The 19,836-nt window shown below is 39.2% G+C and overlaps 1 protein-coding gene across 1 annotated transcript in view; it reads left to right on the forward strand.

The window, feature by feature from the left end:
* Positions 1 to 19,836, forward strand: part of MBD2 (methyl-CpG binding domain protein 2) — a 70,740-nt gene that overhangs the window by 6,591 nt on the left and 44,313 nt on the right. Inside the window, exon 2 of the mRNA XM_033177693.1 lies at positions 12,979 to 13,138. Within this exon, the coding sequence (XP_033033584.1) occupies positions 12,979 to 13,138 (160 nt within the window). The remainder of the gene's footprint in view (positions 1 to 12,978; positions 13,139 to 19,836) is intronic.

Below are 19,836 nucleotides of genomic sequence, written 5' to 3' on the forward strand. Positions count from 1 at the left end.
ATTACCCTGTTATTTCTCAGATATTGAGGTTTGAGATACAGTTGAAATACACCCTACAGATCAATTTTTTAAAAATCTCTGGTTGGAGGAAGGAAAGAAATGCATTATTTATTAAGAGCTTAATTGCATAATAGAAAGTTTGTCTTGCTTTTAGTCTTTTCTCTTGATGTTGTGTGATTGAAGCCTGCATCCAGAAATGAAAGACATAGGTGTGGTGGAGATGATGCTCTGAGACATCTTCCTTAGCTGTACTATCACATCTTTTTGTGAGATGCCAAAGGAATTTTTGTTACGGTGCAGCGTTGCTGTCTGTCCTGTATCTGATTTTTAGAATCTGGCATGCAAAGTCTCACCTGCCCCAACACCCACAATACCTGTATTAGAGGAAATACATAGCTCAAAGGAACTGATGCATATACATTCTAAAAATAATCTCCAACAGAAATTGGTAGTTTTTTTTCACATTGCTTTTAAAAATGTTATTAATGAGATATACAGTCATTTTTTCATAATTTAGTTTTAATGGAATTTTAAAGGAAGTGATGCTTTTTTTGATTTTGTTTTTTAGATTCTATCGTGGGGCTCATAGAAGTTCATAACTCTTTCACTCATGTTTAAAATCTTCTCAAGACTTGCGTGATGAATTAGAAATAAACGATAAACTCTTCCTGGATTTAGTGTTTGGCTGGGAATCTTAATGCTTCTTACAGCTCTTGTGTATTGATCTTTCATTGTTCTTTGCCATTTCCAGTGAGAAATGATGGGGAAAATTTTGTAATATGATGTTTTACTTAATTTTATCAGAACTTCTAAAAACTAAAACTTCCCAAGGAAGGAGAATAAAATTATGGAATAGAATGAAGTTTGAATAATATCTGCAGATTTCATGATTTTGTCCTGTCTTCTTTCTCAGTATAATAAAAATTCAAACTCATTTTGAGAACTTGGTGTACATAAACTCTATGTGAATATAAATACTAAAACTTAAAATTAGATTTTAAAATTGAACACTTAGGACTTCTCAGGAATAATTGAGTGTTTTACAGATGTGAGGAAGAACATCATCCCCCTATTTTATTTTATTTTATTTTGAGGTGGAGTTTTGCTCTTGTTGCCTAGACTGGAGTGCAGTGGTATGCTCTCCACTCACTGCACCCTCGGCCTCCTGGGTTCAAGTGATTCTCCTGCCTCAGCCTCCCAAATAGCTGGGATTACAGGCACGTGCCATCATGCCTGGCTAATTTTGTATTTTTAGTAGATGGGATTTCACCATGTTGGCCAGGCTGGTCTTGAAGTCCTGAACTCAGGTGATCCGCCTGCCTTGTTGGCCTCCCAAAATGCTAAGATTACAGGCATGTGAATGCTGAGATTATAGGCATGAGACACTGTGCCTGGCCCATCATCCCCTTTTGAAGATTTTTTTGTTAAATGCTGTATCTTGGTATTCTTTTCTTTGTTATTTTTACAGTGGAAGAATGCATAGATAAGCAAGGATGAATGTCGCTAAAATTCTTTTTAATAGGCATTCATCTCTTTTAAAAAGCCTTTCGTAGAGTCCCCTAGCAGAAATGGGAAGCTCCTATGGCATTTGAATATAATTCTGTTAACTCTTACCACATTTGCTTTAAGAAATAGCTGGCAAGTCTTTGTTGCCCATGAGATTCTGAACCTCCTCAAGGTCAGGAGCTGCATCTGATTCATTTTTGAATCTTCAGTATCCAGCACAGTCCCAGGTATAATATGGAACATTTTTGATTATCCTTGTTAAATGAAGCAAATAGTAAATACATTTCTCTTAATCTGGCTGTGTACATAGGCCTGCCTGCCCTTATAGGGGCTGTTTTATGTCCCCTGCAATTACCAGCATCCTGCCTTGCACTAAATCAGATATGCAAATATTGAGTAGCTGAAGTAAATGTAATTTTTTTCCTCAAACTTGTATATGTGTAGTGTTGATGTATATATATTACCTATAGGCTTTTAGATCTAATATGATTTATAGGACTTTTGATTTCATTTTTAATATTAAAATTCTTTTATATTTTGCTTGAAAAAAATCTACAAGGGCTGGGTATGGTGGCTCACGCCTATAATTCCAGCACTTTGGGAGGCTGAGGTGGGTGGATCACCTGAGGTCAGGAGTTCGAGACCAGCCTGACCAACATGGTGAAACTCCATCTCTACTAAGAAATATAAGAAAAAATTAGCTGGGCGTGATGGCAGGTGCCTGTAATCCCAGCTGTTCAGGAGGCTGAGGCAGGAGAGTCGCTTGAACCTGGGAGGCGGAGTTGGCAGTGAGCTGAGATCATGCCATTGTACTCCAAACTGGGCAACGAGCAAAACTCCATCTCAAGAAAATAAAAAAATAAAAATAAATAAAAAATAAAAATAAAAAAAAAAAAAGAAAAAGGCGGGGCACGGTGGCTCACACCTGTAGTCCCAGCACTTTGGGAGGCCGAGGCAGGCAGATCACGAGGTCAGGAGATCGAGACCAGCCTGACCAACATGGTGAAACCCCTTCTGTACTAAAAATACAAAAATTAGCTGGGCGTGATGGCATGCACGTGTAATCCCAGCTACTTGGGAGGCTGAGGCAGGAGAATCACTTGAACCAGGGAGTTGGAGATTGCAGCTAGCTGAAATTGTGCCACTGCACTCCAGCCTGGCAGCAGAGGGAGACTCCATCTCAAAAAAAAAAGAAAGAAAAAAACATATCTTCAGAAATTGCTTTTGTATCATCTTGGAAGCCTATGTTTCTATCTAATTTTAACTAATTTATTTTTTCTTTTGCTATAAATGTGAAGCATTTGTTACAGTATCTTGAAAGTAGAGTGGTCTGTATTAAAAAAGAAGAGAAAAATGAAGTAAAAGTGGATATACAAAAAACATGTTGCAACTTTTTACTACCAGATTCCTGAGTCACAGAAACTTACCCTGTCAAGTTACTATAACAGTTTCCAAATGCTTTCCTTACACTTGCGGACTTAAGTATTTGAGGACCAGTATGTGTGCGCATGGACTACACTTCGGTTGTCCTGGTTTAGAATAAACAATGGGAACTTTTGAGTCAAAAGATTTGGGCTTGTATCTTGCTTTACTGTGTTAATCTTGGATGGATAAGTTTTTGTAAGCCTTTGTTTCCTCAACTATAAATCTAGTGTAAGAATTCTACCTCGTGGAGGCCAGGCACGGTGGGTGGCTCATGCCTTTAATCTCAGCACTTTGGGAGGCCAAGGTGGGCGGATCACGAGGTCAGGAGATCAAGACCATCCTGGCTAACACAGTGAAACCCCATCTCTACTAAAAATTACAAAAAATTAGCTGGGCATAGTGGTGGGCGCCTGTAGTCCCAGCTACTCTGGAGGCTGAGGCAGGAGAATGGTGTGAACCTGGGAGGTGGAGCTTGCAGTGAGCCGAGATTGCACCACTGCACTCCAGCCTGGGTGACAGAGCTAGACTCTGTCTCATAAATAAATAAATAAATAAATAATAAAAGAATACTACCTCGTGGAATTTTTTTGAGATTAAATGTGCTTGCCATGTGTAGGTGGTTAGTGCATCAGTAAAGTGTTAGCTCCTTTCTCTTCTTTTAATTAACCAACAGAAATAGAAGCGCATGCTTGGTATTTATGTGAAGGTTTACTGTCTTTTGTTGTATTTTGAATGTGATTAGGGCAGACCTTAGGTTATAAAGGTTCCCCAGAGCTTAAAAAAAATATTATCTATGGGTCAGGTATAGTGGCACATACCTATAATCCCAGCAGGAGGATTGCTTGAGGACAGGAGTTTCAGACCAGTCTGGCTAACATAGTGAGACTCTTGTCCCTACAAAATTTTTTTTTTAATTAGCTGAGCATGTTGGCCTGAGCCTATACTCCCAGCTACTCTGGAGGCTGAGGTGGGAGGAGGATTCCTTCAGTGGAAGAGTTCAAGGCTGTAGTGAGCCACAGTTGCTCCACTACACTCCAGCCTGGGCGACAGAGTGAGACCCTGTCCCCCCCCCAAAAAAAATATATATATATATATATGTGTGTGTGTGTGTATATATATATATATGTGTATATATATGTGTGTGTATATATATATGTGTATATATATATATGTGCATATATATATGTGTATATATATATGCGCATATATATATATGTGTATATATATACACACACACACACACACACACATATATATAATATGTATGGGTTATAAAAGTAACCCATGCTCAGTGGGAAAGTTGGGAAAATACAGAAGAGGATAGCGAAGTAATGACAGTCATTATTATAGTCCCAAAGAGAACTACTGTTTTATCAGGCAATGTTTGTTGTTGAAAGAAAGAAAGAGAGAGAAGAAGAGAAGAGAAAAGAGAACCACTATTAATTTTGACATAGTAGCTTCCAGTCTGGTTTTTGGGCATATTTGTTTAAGTAAATACTAATATGTGTGTGTATGTATATATGTAAGATATATGTGTAAGGATATATATGTGTATACACACACACATGTACCTACATACACACACTTTTAATTATGGAAAAGTTCAGACATAGGCAAAAATAGATGGAAAAGTATAATTAATTCCTATATAATCATCCAGTTTTAACAGTTACCAACTCCTGGCCTGTCTTGTTTTATCTGTATTCACCCCATTCTCCCCAGTTATATTTTGAAATAATTCCCAAACATACTTAATTTCTGAAAGTGTTTTAGCAGTGTCCAGTCCCCAATTCAACCAAAATAACCAGTGTTTTTCTTTTTTTCCTTTTTCAGAAAGCAAATGCCTTAAGGATGAGACTAGGTAGAATTCTACATATGGTTCATTTTTCACATTTTAGTGGCACACCCTGGTTTTTAATTTTTTAACAAACTGATACAGAGCAGTGGTCCCCACCTTTTTTGGCACCAGGGACCAGTTTTATGGAAGACAGTTTTTCCATGGATCCCGAATGGTTTTGGGATGAAACTGATCCACCTCTGATAATCAGGCATTAGTTAGATTCTCATAAGGAGCATGCAACCTAGATTCCTCACATGCACAGTTCACCATAGGGTTCATGCTCCTATGAGAATCTAAAGCTGCCACTGATCTGACAGGAGGCAGAGCTCAGACTGTAATGCTCGTCTCCTGCTGTGCCTCCTGGTTCTTAACGGACCATGATCAGTGTCCAGGGCTAGGGCTTAGGGATCCCTGAAATAGAGATAATACTATTAGCTATAGTAATTTACTGTAGTAAATTTTTTCCTTATTCATACTTTAAAAATAATTCTCCCCCAGCCCCCAATCCTTCCCACTCAACCCCACTGCCAAGGAATTTTTTAAAAATTTTTGTTTTGAGACAGGGTCTTGCTCTGTTGCCCAGGCTGGAGTGCAGTGTTGTGATCATTGCTCACTGCAGCATCGCCCTCCCAGGGTCAAGCAATCCTCTCACCTTAGCCTCCTGAGTAGCTGGGACTACAGGCATGTGCCACCGTGCTCGGCTAATTTTAGTGTTTTTTGTGGAGGCTGAGTTTAACCTTTTTTGCCCAGGCTTGTCTTGAACTCCTGGCTTAAGTGATCTGTCTGCCCACCTCGGCCTCCCAAAGTACTGGGATTATAGGTGTGAGCCACTTTTTTGCCTGACCAGCAAATTCTTTAATGCTCAAATTTACTTGCCCAGAGTCTTGATTTTTTAAAAGCTTTCCTATTTTGGGGGCAAATCTTCAGCTAGCATACTTAATGTTTAAACAAAATAGATAAATTTTCTTACATACATACAAAAGTAGTGGGAACTACCCAGCTTAAACAGTTTGTCAACACATGGTCAATCTTATTTCATCCCTATTCCAATTTACTACTCCTGACCCAACCTTCATTATTTGAAGCAAATCAGACATCAAATAAGTTCATTCATAAGTAAGTATTCAATATGCTATTTGAGAAGATTTAACTTGTGAAAATTTTCTAGCAATGCAGAACTCAGTGCTTCAAAGCTAGAATGAGGCCAACAGGCAGTTCATGACTATTTGCCTAACATAGGCAATAATTACTATATGGGTTCAGAGGAAAGAAAATTCCTATTACTGGCTTCTGTGAAGGCTTTATGGAAGAGGTAGTATATAAGGTGGATTGGTATTTCTGGGCTCTTGGAGACTGGGCATAGCATCATGCATTATGGACCAAGTAAAAGATATGGTTCTTGCAAAAAACAGTGGAAGCCATTTAGACTATTCAGAATAGAGTGTTTAAACCATTATGGCTGGAGCAAAGGTCACTAGGTAAGAGTGGAAAGTAGGGTTGAAAAGTTAAGAGGAGGCCATAGGACCAACATAGAGAAACCCCGTCTCTACTAAAAATACAAAAAATTAGCTGGGCATGGTAGCGGGCTCCTGTAATCCCAGCTACTTAGGAGGCTGAGGCAGGAAAATCGCTTGAAGCCGGGAGGTGGAGGTTGCAGTGAGCTGAGGTCCCACCTCTGCACTCCAGCCTGGGCGACAGTGCGAGACTCCATCTCAAAAAAAAAATTAAAAAAAAGCGGTGAGGCCATAGGAAAAAGGATCTAAAACGCAGGCCTAAGATATTTGGCTCTCTTTTTTGCTAATGGGGTAAAAGTCCACTGAAAGCTGTTAAGCCAGAGCTGTGGTCAAAGTGGTGTTTTAGGAAGGGCCATGTGGATAGTGTAGAATGCAAAGAGACTAGCAAAATTAACTTATCATGGTGATTTAGACCTGAGGTGATGCAGACGATTTGGGCAGTGGCAATGGAAAGGAAGGCTGGGTTTAAAGGTGATCACTTAGAAAGTGATCAGACATGGTAGATATGAATAAAATAAGAGTAGACAAAATCTATCAGGGACAAGCTGTAGAGGAGTGCTGAGGATGGTGCATTGTAGGAAAGCCCTACATTTAAAGATTAAGGGGAAAGGAGTTAAGGAGGTTTGGGGGGCTGACTTAGGTAGGCTTTTCTCGTGTGTGTGTGTGTGTGTGTGTGTGTGTGTGTATGTGTAGCAGTGATATACATTCTTTTAATTTGGCGAGTTTCTGATTGTTTTGTATCTAAGTACAAAACACTAATTCTAATTTTATGTTTTTAGTCTCAGATGAAATTTGATTTCTGAAGAAAATCGTTATTTAAAGTTAGGGAAATGTTTCTTTGAATACTTACTCTTGTAAGTAAGAAGTAAATGTTAACATTTAAAGAGGTTTAAAAAAAAAGTTGATGTTTCTTTTAGTCTCAACATTTCCAGTGCTGTAGCTTAACGAATTTTTAGTATGGAGATTTTTTTTATTCCCCATAAAGTATTTTCTGATACTGATGGGAAGTGATGTGCCTCTGAACATGCTGTTTAGGTGTCTAGCTAGCTATCTGCCATCTGTGACACCCCTTGTCACTCACAGGTCATTTCATCTTATTCCAATCTGGTGGCTGCTACCCCCATCATGTTAGAAATTGATTTGAAAATAGACTTGTGTTTATTTAAATCTCTGGTCTCCTCATAATGGTTTGACTGAACACTATGATTATCCATGTTATCAAAGAAACAAGAAAAAGTATCTTCTGTATTAGAGTAGTGGTTTCAGAGTAGAGTTTCACATGTAAGCAGCAGGTCTTCTGGAGATATAATTTTAATGTCATAGACTGAGAGGGCATATTATAGTTGTCTAACTCAGGTAATGGTAATTACAAGTAAGTTCACAGTGCAACAAATTGTGAATACCACTAAATTAAAGTGAGCGTAATCGGAGTATTTCTGGTTTCAATTACTTTTTTTTTTTTTTTAAGATTTGAAAATCAGTTGCCACATAAAATTCCTTTCTTCTTGATAATAGAAACTTCTAATAGAAACATTAAAACTGGTAAGATGGAGTTAGGCTTAAAAATTGCTTTGAACAGTTTATTTGAAATGAAAAGAGGTCAAGACATAGTTTAAAAGTGATAATGTTTATTTTTGTTATTTTTATTTTTAAGTGATGAAATGTTCTTATATGAACGGGAAAGATACAATTCATGTTTTGATTTTCAATTAGTATGTTTCTTCAGGGCTTTTTTCAGAGTTTATTTAAATAGTGGGTAGAAGAAGTTAAAGGTGTGATCACAGTTGGTTCAGGAATGGTATATCTAGGGGACAGTTGATAGGGAATTTTTTTTTTGTGGTTGAAAGTGAAATAGTATTTCATTACTGGGATTAGAAGTAATCATAATGGGCAGAGAAAACTGAAAATGAGTAATATCCTTTACTCAGTCTTCTAGAGTTAAACAGGTTTTGAACTTCCCTAAGTTACGAATTGATGCTTTTAAAATAAAAGCTTAGTCACTTTCAGTCTTGGTGTTTCTGAGATCAGGACCTACAGCAGCCATTATTGAGGGTAGACAGGTTATTAAATTTAATCACTTTGGGTAAGGGTAGAACTTAGGTGACAGTCTTTTTGTTCATCTAGCATTTATTTCCTCAGTTTGCCTCTCCCAAGGTCAGTTTGCCCCTGTACAGATGGTGTGTATATCATCTCATGGGCAGAATTCCTACTTAACCATTCCCTTGGGCCTTGCCGTCCTCCATGTTTGCTTTCAACTCCTGAAGAGTAAGGTCTCTGGCCTAAAATCCCTTGGGGCAGCCAGGTTGCCTTCCCTTAAAGCACCACACACAGACTGTAGCAGTTACGGAGAAGAAAATGGCTTGTAGTACTGTTTTCTGAAGGCAGCAGTATGTATGACAGATACTTGTAGCTATCCAATACAGATGTTTCATAGAATTCCATCTGTAAGGCAGGAAATGGTGATTCATTATGAATAAGAATTTGCTGATTACTATCGAATATTCCAGCTTTCTTTTGGATATGCTAATAGTTAAAACTTCTACCTTTTTTTCTTCATTGCTAATTTAGTTTATTAGTAGAGGATGTCTAGCCTTTTTGTTTGTAATAAATACCTTCCATTTCTTTTTTTTTTTTTTTGAGATGGAGTCTCACTCTGTTGCCCAGGCTGGAGTGCAGTGGCACAGTCTCAGCTCACTGCAACCTCCGCCTCCCAGGTTCAAGCGATTCTACTGCCTCAGCCTCCCAAGTAGCTGGGATTACAGGCACACGCTGCCACACTGGGCTAATTTTTTGTATTTTAGTAGAGACGGAGTTTCACCGTGTTGGCCCAGGCTGGTCTCAAACTCCTGAGCTCAGGCAATCCGCCCTCCTTAGCCTCCCAAAGTGCTGGGATTACAGGTGTGAGCCACTGTGCCTGGCCCCCCATTTCATTTTTAAAATCAATAAACATAGGAATAATATGAAGCCATGTTAAACTGCTAATAAACTGCTAATCTAGATAAGCATAAGCGATCACATTTTGTGAGTATAGCCTTTTAATTGAATTCAAATTATCTTGATTTGTGGGAGAGGTATCTGAAATAAACTGATCGCTAATGAGTTTTGTTCTGTAGAGGAACATTGTACTGAGGCTCTATTATGTTTTCAGCTGCAGTGGATAACTGACATTTCAGCTGTTAAATGAGGAACTACTTAATGCAGGTTTAATTTGTGAAGTTTGTCAATTGATTCCCTCATAAATAGCTTCCTATTTGTTCGCTAGGCCATATACTAAGAGCAGTGTGCTTATCTTTTTGGTAAGAGTTACTGCCTGAACATTTCATCTTCTGGAAAATGAATCTGTTGAAATAAGGGGTCTACTCTTGAGCTGTTTTTTATTGCACTATCTGAGGGATAACTGAGAATTGTCATTTTATTTTATTTTATTGAGACAGAGTTTTGCTCGTTGCCTAGGCTGGAGTGCAGTGGCACGATCTCGGCTCACCGCAACCTCTGCCACCTGGGTTCAAGCGATTCTCCTGCCTCAGCCTCCTGAGTAGCTGGGGTTACAGGCATGCGCCACCACACCCAGCTAATGTTGTGTTTTTAGTAGAGATAGGTTTTCTCCATGTTGATCAGGCTGGTCCCTGACTCCCGAACTCAGCCTCCCAAAGTGCTGGGATTACAAGCATGAGCCACCATGCCTGGCCACAGAATTGTCATTTTATTTTGTGGAGAGATTTTGTTTATTCATTTTTTGTGATATGTTAACTAGTTTATCAGAATCTTGTTTACCAATTACTTGAGTATCTGATAATAAGGACCATATGGCTATTGCAGCCTTTTTTTTTTTTTTTTTTTGAGACAGTCTCTCTCTGTCGCCCAGGCTGGAGCACAGTGGCATGATCTTGGCTCACTACAAACCCCGCCTTGCGGGTTTACACTATTTTCCTGCCTCAGCCTCCTGAGTAGCTGGGACCACAGGCGCCCACCACCACGCCCGGCTAATTTTTTTGTATTTTTAGTAGAGACAGGGTTTCACCGTGTTAGCCAGGATGATCTTGATCTCCTGACCTTGTGATCCGCCTGCCTTGGCCTCCCAGAGTGCTGGGATTACAGGCGTGAGCCACCGTGCCCGGCTATTGCAGCTTTTTATAAGTGACATAATAGCAGAGTAATCTTTACTAATTTTTCATATTAATTTAGGTCATTAGTATAATGACAAAGTATAATACTTTATTTCTTATGTGGTAAAACACATTAATCATGAATATGTTTTCTAGCTTAGTTTTAAAAATTGTATGCCATATAACTTAAGTAAGCGATAGTATTTATCTCATTGTGTCTGCAAAACCACATCCTTTAGTATTGAACTGATAAGGTTTTTTGCTCTCAGAAAGTTACCTTGTTCAGTGCTAGCCTTTAATAGTGTTTGAAGTTTAAAAGTGGCATTGTTGTTTGACTCAGGAAGGAAATATATAGGAATTATTGTAATGAAAATAGAATTTCGGGTGGTAGTAGATTATTTCTGACTTGAATTGGAGAATCTCAGAAGACTTCCTAGTGGAAGTGGAGCACATTTTAGCCGGGCTTGGAGGATTTAATAGCCTTTTGATAGGCAGGATGTTTGTGTGCTCATCCTTCCGTCTGCAAAGACATGACTGGAAGATTCAAAGGTATATGGCATATTTTGGTGATTTAGAGTTTGGAGTTTAGGCCACCAAGGCTGGTGGGAAAAGAGTCTGGAAAGAAAATATAACAGACGTAAAGCTTTTGATGGCTTATTAAGGAGGTGAAGCTTTTTTGTCAACATTGAGGAGCCTGAACATTTAGAACTTGGTACTGGATGTGTGACTGAGACATGGAGGTGCTGAAGGATTGTAATGTGGCCTTCTGGCTTGGAGAATGAAGTGCTAAGTGGACAGCAGTGCTGCTGACACAGGTGTGGAGTATAGAAGATCAGGTTTTGGGGGTGGAACTGTGTTGTGTGGTGGGCAGAGATGATTCAAGTTTTGGACAATATTGCGAGTGACTTGCTGTTTTATTTTGTGATACTGAGTATTCTGGAAATCTAGGTTAGAGTTGGAGTTGAGCTTTGCTTGTGTGGGATCCCTTACTTTCTCCTCTGGTGCTTTCTTGTATTGTTCTTGTTGTTACTGGTTGTTATCTTCATCTGCCTGCTGAACTCTATACCTTGAATTGTGTTTCAGGAGTACTTAAGTCATGTGGTTGTGGAAAAAGAATATTGATAGGATCTTCAGTTGTCTTGAAGTGTGTTGGGACAGACTACCAAAGAGTTTGTGACAAAATCAGGGGTGTATTGCTGTGGATTTGACCCAGAGAGAAGTTTTCTTGTTCCAAGAGAATATGTATTGCTTGATGTCTCAGCCTTTTTCCTTTTATCTTCTTATGAGTTATTTTTCTTTTATTGTGGTCACTTGGTGCAAGGTTAAGTTCTGAATGTGATACATTGGCTTCTTTGAGAAGTATTCGAGAATTCTCACAATTTTCTTGTGACATAGCACACTGACTTTGTTCTAGCACATTTATTTCATTCAGAAAATTTATTAGGTGAGACTTTGGGGCATTATTCCTATAAAAAATTTCTTACAGATTAATGTCACACAGGAAAAAAATTTTGGGGGGGAAGACTAGTCCTCTGTATAATTCTGGCATTTTTGTAACTTTCCAGCTTTGGCAGTATTACTTACCAGAAGTAAATTATTCTTCATGTGCTTCCCTAAGGGAGGAGTTTGGCTAACAAAACTCATGTCAGCATGGTACAAGCACGTTCACAAATATTTGCTCTAGTTTTCTCATTTCAGTAGTATTAGCATTTAAATATTGTCAAGATTTAAGAATTTTTTTATTGTGAGTGTTATGAGCCAAAATATGATACAGAGTCCACATATTTGTGTGTGTGTGTGTTTTAAACAAGGGTTGCTGACTTCAGAATAATTTGTTCTCAAGTTTTTTTCTGATTATTGCTGGCATAGTTGTATATGTAATACTTGCAGGGAAAAAAAGCATTTCAAAATCAATTTGGAAAGGAAGTTTGTGAGATTGAAGACAGTTTTAGTATGCCTGTTATGCTGTGCATGAAGTTTGGATTTAGGTTCTCGCAGTAGTTGCTGAGTGACCTGTGGGAATGGCTGTGGCAACATGTTATGTGTTCTAGTGGATTACCTAGGGGAGCGTTATATTAGGTGACGTGATCTCTTCTTACAGGGAAGTTACAGAGTTCCCTGTAAAACTTTAACTTTTTTTTTTTTTTTTTGAGACAGAGTTTTGCTCTTGTTGTCCAGGCTAGAGTACAGTGGTGCGATCTTGGCTCACTGCAACCTCTGCCTCCTGGGTTCAAGCAATTCTCCTGCATCAGTTTCCCGAATAGCTGGGATTACAGGCGCTCACCACCACGACCAGCTAATTTTTTGTATTTTTTTTTTTTTTTTAGCAGAGACAGGGTTTCACCATGTTGGCCAGACTGGTCTTGAACTCCTGACCTCAGGTGATCCACCCACCTCTGCCTCCCAAAGTGCTGGGGTTATAGGCTTGAGCCACTGTGCCTAGCAGAACTTTAACATTTCTTTAAAAATATGTACAATAGAATGGGGTATCAATTGAGGGTAGAGGAAGACATGAAGAAAAGGCTTATGTAGAGACCTAGAGTAAATATTGTTGCCTTTTATTCAATTAACCTTATCTTTCTTTTAGTCCAAGTGGTAAGAAGTTCAGAAGCAAGCCTCAGTTGGCAAGGTACCTGGGAAATACTGTTGATCTCAGCAGTTTTGACTTCAGAACTGGAAAGATGATGCCTAGTAAATTACAGAAGAACAAACAGAGACTGCGAAACGATCCTCTCAATCAAAATAAGGTTGGTTAATTTACTTATCGCATGTATATGCTACTTTGAAAGCTGTCCAAAAAGTATCTCACATCATAGTCACTGGAATTTTGGTTGTCCAAATGTCCCATGCATGTCCCTGTACCCTGCCCACCCTGTCCCAGAAAGAGAGAGCATAAGTAAATTGTGCACAGTAGAAAATAGCATTTCAGTATCTCTCTAGGTCAGTGAACATCACACTTTCTGACCCACTGGGGCTGTTTACAAAAGGTTTCTTTAGTGTTAATTGTCTGCTTTTTTTCTTTTTCCCTCAAAATCGTTCCTGTTGTCCAAAAAGTGGCAACATTTTAATGTGGCAGGTATCTTTATCTCATAGTTTATAATTACGTATTGATTTTCAGGTTCAGGTTTTGAGAAAGGGCGGTGTTTTTTTTTTTTTTTTTTTTTGACCTTTGATGATGTTGAAGATAATGAGTTTTTGGAATAATATTCTAATACTATGTTTGAATATTTTTCCGTTAGCCCTTAGCTTTATCGAGCTGTTTGGTTGATAGTTTATTGTATAGCAATTGAAGCAAATCTCATTTGAATTATAATACAGTTTGAACATTCCAAATCTGAAAATATCTGAAATCTGAAACTCTTCTGGTCACAAGCATTTCAGATGAGGTATACTTAAGCCTGTACTTATTTATTTATTTATTTATTATTTATTTATTTATTTATTTTTTGAGACGGAGTCTTGCTCTGTCTCCCGGGCTGGAGTGCAGTGGCCGGATCTCAGCTCACTGCAAGCTCCACCTCCCAGGTTTACGCCATTCTCCTGCCTCAGCCTCCCCAGTAGCTGGGACTACAGGCGCCCGCCACCTCGCCCGGCTAGTTTTTTTTGTATTTTTTAGTAGAGACGGGGTTTCACCATGTTAGCCAGGATGGTCTTGATCTTCTGACCTCGTGATCCACCCGTCTCGGCCTTCCAAAGTGCTGGGATTACAGGCTTGAGCCACCGCGCCTGGCCAGCCTGTACTAATTTAATTGTGTTAAAGGATCCAGTATCTTTACAAAGAAAGCTGCTTTTTCCCTGAGGACAACTAAACCTATGTGACTATTTTTTCTTAGTTTTTCTTCCTCTAAACTTCAGGGATCTGTGTGTATGTGTATTGCTACCACCATTGTCTTCACACTGACAGTGAAAATAGTGGAGGGAGAAGTAGGGGCTCTCTTTCTTAAGATGTGACTGATGTGTGGGACTAATGGGACTCATGGAATCCCGTAAGTCCCAGTGAGCTCATTTTAGGAACCCATTGGCAGTGTAGTGGAGTAAGAAGGGCTTTGGACCCAGGAAGGCATGGCTTGGTGAACTGGCTCTGCTACTTATTAGCTGATGCAGTCATGAGAAACTTTCTTAGACTCCAAGGGCCTTCGGTTTCTCGTTTGTAAAATTAAAGAAAGAAAATTTTCCCTTCGCATTGTTGTGAGGAGTAAATGGGAATTTTTTAGAACATCTAGCAAAGTAAATTTGACCCACGTTAATTCCTTTGCTTTCCACACTGCTCTTTGCCTAAGCCACCCCCTTTCCTGAGCACCAAGCCACCTCGGTGAACAGTGTTGCCTGGTGGCCAGCGTTGGAAACTTTCTGACCCAAGCTCTCTTCCCGCTTGTCATTTTACATTTTCTGAGGGGCATGGGGTCTCTGCTTCATACCTGTCTTCATTCAGAATTCAGCTTAAATTTGTGCAGTTTACAGTAATATAATTTCTAATAATTGATACAGAGATCAAAATGCATTGTTTCTTCATAGCATAATACCTTGCATTGGTTTTCGTAGGGACATTGGCAGGTCCTTTGTTTAGAGAGGCAGAGTAGAAGAGAAGGCTAAATTGCCTCTGTATTGCTTAACTATGGGGTGGATTTGAGTTGGTCGTTATGAAGATGTTAAGAAAGGTAAGAATAGCAGTAGAAGGGGAGCCCAAGTTAGCAAAAGTTAGTATCTTGTGTGTGTATAAATCACTGTGATTTCAGCTTCAGGAAACCTTTATTCTGGGGTGACTTTGCTGCTTAAATGTACAGAGGAAAATTCAGGTTTATGTTTCTAAAATTGCCATCTTAAAACACAGTGCTGGGTACCTATAAAAGGGGCTTCAGTATTTATGAAATGAAGAGTACTTTCAGATTACTGTACTGTACCAGAACCACAGTTTAGTTACGTTAAGTGTAATGTGCAGATTTATTTTTCTGACACATTTCATCAAAAACCAAACACTAATTCATCTCTTCAGTTTGTGTGCACCTTTCTGCTCTAGCTGCGCTGGAACGCTCATCGTCCTGCACCATGGCATGCACTTTCAAGACTCTGCTTGCTCATGCGCTGTTTGCTCTGCTTGGAATGTGCTTACCCCTTTCCCCTTCATCTGGCGAACTCCTACTCATCCAAGACCCAGCTCCATTGTCTCCATCTCTGGGAAGCCTGCCCTGCATACTCCAGGCAGAACCAATCCTTTCCTCCATAATGCTTCCCTGGTGCTTTGCCATTGTATTTGTGACTTGTTTGTCTGCTTCAGCTAGACTGTGAGCTCCATGAGGGCAAGGACCATGCCTGTTTTTGTTTTTGTCTATGTAGCCAAAGCCTAGCACACGGTAGGTACTTAATAAATATTGCTTTATGTTTATTTGATTTACCGTCCACCTCATTTCAGAAGTGTATAGTGGTAATTAATGTTTACTAAATAAATAAATATACATTATTTTAGAAATGCCTTTCATTTTCATTGTTTTCTGAAGCTTTCTGCCTGAATTTTTGGAGGCATGGTCTTTTTGCATGTGATTTTATTTAGATGGTCAGAAAGTGGAGCTTTGCATTTTAAAAAATAAGTTCTCTTTGAAAGTAACACCAACAACATATTAGGTAGCTCTATAAAGCAGAAAGTGTATTTGTGGCTAGTTAAGTAATAACTGTATTATGTCTTTATTATGATAGTACAGTGTAAAGAAAGCTAAGAGCTTCAAAGTAATTAATAGAAATCTGAGTTAAGAGTGGTTGTAAATCTGGCTTCAGTACATTGTTGTGTTTGTTTTGTTTTGTTTTGTTTCGTTTTGTTTTGTTTTGTTTTGAGACAGAGTCTCGCTCTGTTGCCCAGGCTGGAGTGCAATGGCATGATTTCTGCTCACTGCAACCTCTGCCTCCCAAGTTCAAGCGATTCTGTCTTCCTCAGCCTCCCGAGTAGCTGGGATTACAGGCACCAACCACCATGCCTGGCTAATTTTTGTATTTTTAGTAGAGATGGGGTTTTGTAATATTGGCCAGGCTGGTCTCGAACTCCTGACCTCAGGTGATCTGCCCATCTCGGCCTCCCAAAGTGCTGGGATTACAGACGTGAGACACCATGCCCAGCATATTCTGTTTTTTAAACTCTTATCTTGAAAGAATTAGAGCTTTAATTGACAAAATAAACTTTGAAACAGGCTAAATTATAATTTAAGTAATTATAAGCTATGATTTTAACATATTTTCCACATCAGAGGTGAATTACTGGTGATGAATAATATCTTTAGGCGTGATTGGAAAGATGTCCTTTTTTTTTTTTTTTTTTTTTTTTTTTTTGAGACGGAGTCTCGCTCTGTCGCTCAGGCTGGAGTGCAGTGGCACCCTCTCGTTCACTGCAAGCTCTGCCTCCCAGGTTCACACCATTCTCCTGCCTCAGCCTTCCGAGTGGCTGGGACTACAGGTGCCCGCCACCACTCCCAGCTAATTTTTTGTATTTTTAGTAGAGACAGGGTTTCACCGTGTTAACCAGGATGGTCTCCATTCCTGACCTCATGATCCGCCTGCCTCGGCCTGCCAAAGTGCTGGGATTACAGGTGTGAGCCACCATGCCCGGCCAGAAGATATCTTTTTACGAACTCTGCAGAGTGGTTTTTGATTCTTTCAGGATGGGAGAGTAGGGTGAAGGCAGCATTGTTTGTAGTCTCTACTACTATTTTTGCAGTACCTATTTCAGATATCTCAAACTCAATCTTAACCTTACCCTGAAAATCGATTCCATTCTTGATTACATTACCTTACTGATTTTCTTGACTGCCATAATTATTTCCAACCACCACCTCCATCTCTTCAACTGACATTGTTGAAATATCATGAAGGTTACTGAAGATATTGCATTAGGTTAATGGAAAAAGACTAGAGAAAGATTTGGAAGTCATCGTCACAGTTTATATTTGAAGTCATGAGCAGGTTTCTCAGACCTTAAAGGGAAAAGTTACAGAGCAGCATATCCAGGGGAACATTCTGTGATGACGGGACTCTTTTCAGCCGCTGGTGACTGCTGAGTGCTTGACATGTGGCTAGTCTGACTGAATAACTCAATTTTTAGTTTTACTTTAAAATTAAATAGCCAGATGTACCTGGTCACTGTCAAACAGCACGGCTCCAGAGCTTTGCCTCTCAATATGCAAACAAAAACCAAACCTTTGCTTCAAAAGCTAAATATTGTTTAGGCAATATGTTTGGTTTTTCAAAGAGGAGATGTTGCAGGGTTTCATAGATGTGACTGTCAACATTTTTAGCAGGGAACTGGGAGGAGAGGCAAGATGATATTAAAATTTAATTGGAGACACTCTAGGATTGGATAAAGAAGAATACAGAGATTCTAAGTGCAAGATATGTTTAGAGAACTTCAAGTAGCTTGGTTTGTCACTGGAAGTTTTAGTGTTTTAGATGTATAAACATACTGAATTTGTGTTTCTACGTCTTAACATCAAATGTTTTATAAATTAAATCTACAAAACTAATAAAATTCAAGTTCCCTAACATTAATTTAATGTGACATATGACATATTTTATCAATTGCTTACAATATGAATATGGTATGGAACAAATTATTTTTTTAGTTTTGCTTGACAGTACTACAAGTATCTTGGAAAGGCTCAGTTCTTTCATCACATTTCTCTATTCACCCAAATTGGATACATTTGAAAATAAAGAACATCATATTCTCTTGAGTGGAATCAGTTGTGTGTTAAGTCTGCTATTGTTTATTTCTCATGAATGATCTTGGTTTAAGGTGGTATGTTATTGTGAGTATAAACACACACTTGGATAGGTATATGGCTGTATGCTAGGTTCTCAGTCACATGATCTAGAACGTACTTGTTTTAATTATCCTCAACAATAATAAAAAATTTTGTGGAGAGCTTATCTATCTTGGTGGCAATTTCTGTGTAGTTTGAGAAACTTAGTGGTGATGATAAGAATCAGATTTGGGTATATAGAATGGGGCGCAGTATGGAGACTGGATTTGGGAAGGGATGAAACTAGAAGTAGGGAGAATAGTTGGGCTGTTATAGTCTAGAAAAATAAAGATGGCCTGAATTAATCCTGTGGCAGGAAGTATGGAAAGGTGAGACTCGAGAAATTAGATAGAAGTACCTGATGGTTACAGAAAGAGAATTGATGCCTGCAACAATTCTGGCTTTGGTCACTTGGGGCAGGGAGTCAGGGGATAGGGGAATGAGGGCAAGTTTTGGGGGTGGAGTGGGGAAGATCGAGTTAAAATAGTTTTGTTTCTTGGACTTCCAAAATGATCTTGGAGACCCCCAGGAATTCTCAGATCACACTTTGAAAACTCCTTTGACAGTGTTTTTGTCATTGATAATGCCCAAAATAAGGACAAACGAAGTGTATCTTGTCACTCTGTAGGCCCATGGATTAAAAGAATAAATGAATCTTGTGGAGAGTAAGAGGACCTTCCAGAAAAGAAATAGGAGAATCAAGAGAATGTAGTGTTACAACAGCCTGGAAAACAAGACTTTTGTTAGAGATTAGGGAGGATAAAGACTTGTCTAGCCATTGGATTTCTAAATTATGAAGCAGCTGGTGACTTTACATTACCAGTTTCAATGGATAGAAAGGATAAGTCCTATTTAGAATTCCAGAAAGTTTCTGGGAAATGAGAGACTAGAAACACAATGTGCCTGTTCTTTCAGATGTTTTTAAATTTTATTATTTGGTTAAGTGATTTGGGCACATAGTGAAAAGGATACTCAGTGAAAAATGTCTCCCTCTCTCCTGTCTCTCAGTCCCAGTCCTCTTCTTTAGAGGAAACTTGTTAATGAGGCTTTTTGTATGTCTGTCTAGAGCTTATATGCTCTACACATACATGCATTTTTACCCTTTCCACAAAAATGGTTGGACTACTGTTAAGAAACTTGAATGAGAAGTGGAAGAGAGAAGACAATATTCAGAAGAGAATGCATGATCAGAGAATGTTATGGTTATTTTTCCTTTAAAGGTTTAAAGAGGTCAGCTTGGAAGGAACCAATAGGCAGAGAGGTTTCTAATCTGGGTGACCATGCCTCAGAAAGACCTCCAGGAACCTTTGAATTGTGTGCAATTTTTGTGTGTGTACGTTTTATTGTTGAGACAGGGTCTCACTTTCTTGCCCAGGGGGAAGTGCAGTGGTGCGATCACAGCTTACTCAGCCTTGACCTCCTGGGTTCAGGTGATCCTCCTATCTCAGCCTCCTGAGTAGCTGGGACTACAGGTGCAGGCCACCACTCCTGGTTGACGTTTTGTATTTTTTGTGGTGACAGGATTTCACCATATTGCATAGGCTGGTCTCAAACTCCTGAGCTCAAGCGATCCACCTGCCTTGGCTTACAAAGTGCTAGGATTACAGGCGTGAGCCACAGTATCCAGCCTTGTGTACATTTCTCTCCGAGAGAGTTTATTTTCC

The sequence above is a fragment of the Trachypithecus francoisi genome, unplaced genomic scaffold, assembly GCF_009764315.1.
Source record: "Trachypithecus francoisi isolate TF-2019V2 unplaced genomic scaffold, Tfra_2.0 Lachesis_group19, whole genome shotgun sequence".
NCBI classification, from domain to species: Eukaryota; Metazoa; Chordata; class Mammalia; order Primates; family Cercopithecidae; genus Trachypithecus; species Trachypithecus francoisi.